Source organism: Emiliania huxleyi (assembly GCF_000372725.1).
Source record: "Emiliania huxleyi CCMP1516 unplaced genomic scaffold EMIHUscaffold_349, whole genome shotgun sequence".
Taxonomy (NCBI): Eukaryota; Haptophyta; order Isochrysidales; family Noelaerhabdaceae; genus Emiliania; species Emiliania huxleyi.
In genome coordinates this window covers 339-2,952 of record NW_005199370.1, presented here as the reverse complement: position 1 = coordinate 2,952, position 2,614 = coordinate 339, and the positions used below count along the sequence as shown (strand labels likewise).

Here is a 2,614-nt window from a genome sequence, read left to right as displayed (position 1 = left end):
GGGCGGGCAAGCGAATTCTTTCCGCCCTTCTTCCTCTTGGCCGTGCGGGCCCGACTGGGAGCTGCTGCCATTTGAGCTCACTGAATACGCGCGGCTCTATAAGCTCCAAGACGAGATGCACGTGGCGGCACAGGTAGAAAACGAAGAACGACAGCAAACACGCCCGCGCCGTTTTAGTTGTTGGACAACGGCCAACGTTAGAGTTGTTTGGTATTGCTAAAAATCTCTCTCTCTCTCCCAACGCTACCCTCCCGCGGTCCTCGCGCCCAGCCCGCGCGCGGAGGCGCCAAAGTTGAAGTGCGCCGACACGTCCCTCCACTCCCGCACCGTCCGCGTTGCGGCGCAGATCCGCCCGTCCAGCCTCTCGACGTCGGGCGGTTGCCCCAGAGCGGTTCCGTGCCAGACGTAGCCGCAGCAAGGGAGCTGCACCACCGCAATGGCCGGGACGGCCGCCCCCCGCTCTCGCTCGTATCCGAAGCGCAGGCAGCCGAGCGCCTCGTCGGGCGTGACGTGCGCGTGCGGAAGCTTCTCATGAGAGGGGGGGGGGGGGGGGCGTCCTGTGGCTGTGCCCCCGAGTACATTTTAACTACGAGGTGGAGAGGCGCCCATTTACTTTCGAGTAGGAAAATGCAGCTCCTTTTCCCGCGTAAGCCGTAAGCCGTAACCAAAGTCTCGAGTCCTCTCTCATGTCTCAATTCACAACTGTGCATACAGCACACACACATCGAGTCTCTATCTTTTCACCGATCTCGGAGATCTTGGAGCACTTGGAGTGCAGTCGGCAACCTCACACCCAGGGCCGGGGAGCACTGGTGGCGTCCGAGTCCCAGCGGGTTTTCACGTAACATGCCCGCAAGGCGCCCGCGTCGGGGGGGCCGACGCGGTACCATTGACTAATCCCGGCCTTCATTTAGTCGCACCACTCAAAGAAAGAAAGAAAACAGACAACCCAAGGGAGGGATGGGAGGACGGCACGCCGCCACCACACAGGGATTTTAAGGAGAGGGGTGTGATGCGCTAGCCGTCGCCCACCCTTGGGCGTCCGCCTCTTCCTATCTCTCTTCGCAGTCTCTCGCAGATTCTCGCTGCGACCTTCATGCCACCTCGCGGTCGCCCCCTTCTCGTCGTTCTTTCCCTTGTCTCTTCTTCTACTGTCGCGTCGCTCTCCTCTGCTTCGTTCTGCGGCGCCGCCGCCTCCTGCCGGTCCCTTGCTCTCGCGGCTTCTTGCGCCTTTCGGCGCAGCTCCGCCCTCCTCGCTGCATATCCTGGCCCCTCGAGTCTATCGCACCACTCTTCTGCGCAATTTTCCTAGAAAAGAATTTCTTTTTCTCGCGATGTCCACCCCGCCGCGCCGCCGCTCGCGCCGCCTCGCCTCCGCCGCCACCCGCGCCCCCTCGCCAGACACGCCGTCGCCCGCCCGCCTCCTCGACCTCCCCACGGCGCTCCTCGAGCACATCCTCTCTCGCTGCGAATGCCCCCTCTACATCGCCCGCGTCGCGGCCGTCTCGCTCCTCTTCCACGCCTCGCTCGCGGCTGATGGCATCCGCTTGTGGGCGCAAGAGCGCGGCTTCGCGCTGCTGGCGCCGCCAGAGGGCGAGAGCTGCGCCGTGAGGTGGCTGTGCTATTCGGCCTTGCTATGCGAGTCCAACCCGCCGGCGAGGGCGGCGGCAGGCTATACGCACAGCGTCTTCATCGACGGCGAGGGGCGGCTCTCGTCGTGCGGCTCTACGCCGTCCTACATGCAAGAGCTACTGGGCCACGGCGAGGGCGTGACGCGGCTCAACACGCCGACCCGCCTCCCGTCTTCTCTCCGTGCCATGAGTGTGTCGGCTGGAGCCGATCACAGCCTCGCCCTCACCGCCGGCGGAGAGGTCTGGAGCTGGGGCAGCGGCAGCTCTGGCCAGCTGGGCCACGGCGATGAGCAGCACCAGTGGCAGCCAAAGAAGATCGAGGCCTTGGCGGGTGGCGTCGTCGCTGTCTCGGCTGGAGGCGACCACAGCCTCGCCGTCACCGCCGACGGCGCTGTGTGGAGCTGGGGCTTTGGAGGCTGGGGCAAGCTGGGCCACGGCGACACGCAGGAGCAGCTGCTGCCCAAGAAGGTCGAGGCCTTGGCTGGCCAGCGCGTCGTCACCGTGTCGGCTGGAGGCGCGCACAGCCTCGCCGTCACCGCCGACGGCGCTGTGTGGAGCTGGGGCTTTGGAGGCTGGGGCAAGCTGGGCCACGGCGACGAGCAGCCACAGCTGCTGCCCAAGAAGGTCGAGGCCTTTGTTGGCCAGCGCGTCGTCACCGTGTCGGCTGGAGGCGCGCACAGCCTCGTCACCGTGTCGGCTGGAGGCGCGCACAGCCTCGCCGTCACCGCCGACGGCGCTGTGTGGAGCTGGGGCTATGGAGGCCACGGCCGGCTGGGCCACGGCGACACGCAGGAGCAGCTGCTGCCGAAGAAGGTCGAGGCCTTTGTCGGCCAGCGCGTCGTCGCTGTGTCGGCTGGACTCATGCATAGCCTCGCCCTCACCGCCGACGGCGCCATCTGGAGCTGGGGCAATGGAATCTACGGCCGGTTGGGCCACGGCGACCTGCAGAACCAGCTGCTGCCCAAGAAGGTCGAGGCCTTTGC

At 65.9% G+C, this 2,614-nt stretch overlaps 1 protein-coding gene across 1 annotated transcript; it reads right to left on the bottom strand.

The window, feature by feature from the left end:
• Nucleotides 1–243: 243 nt before the first annotated feature.
• On the bottom strand, nt 244–910 carry EMIHUDRAFT_241994 (hypothetical protein; the record flags this gene model as incomplete). The annotated part of the gene is made up of 2 exons (XM_005773003.1): nt 244–528; nt 794–910. The coding sequence occupies 2 exons, from the start codon at nt 908–910 to the stop codon at nt 244–246; spliced, it is 402 nt and encodes a 133-aa protein (XP_005773060.1).
• Between the last annotated feature and the right edge of the window lie 1,704 nt (nt 911–2,614).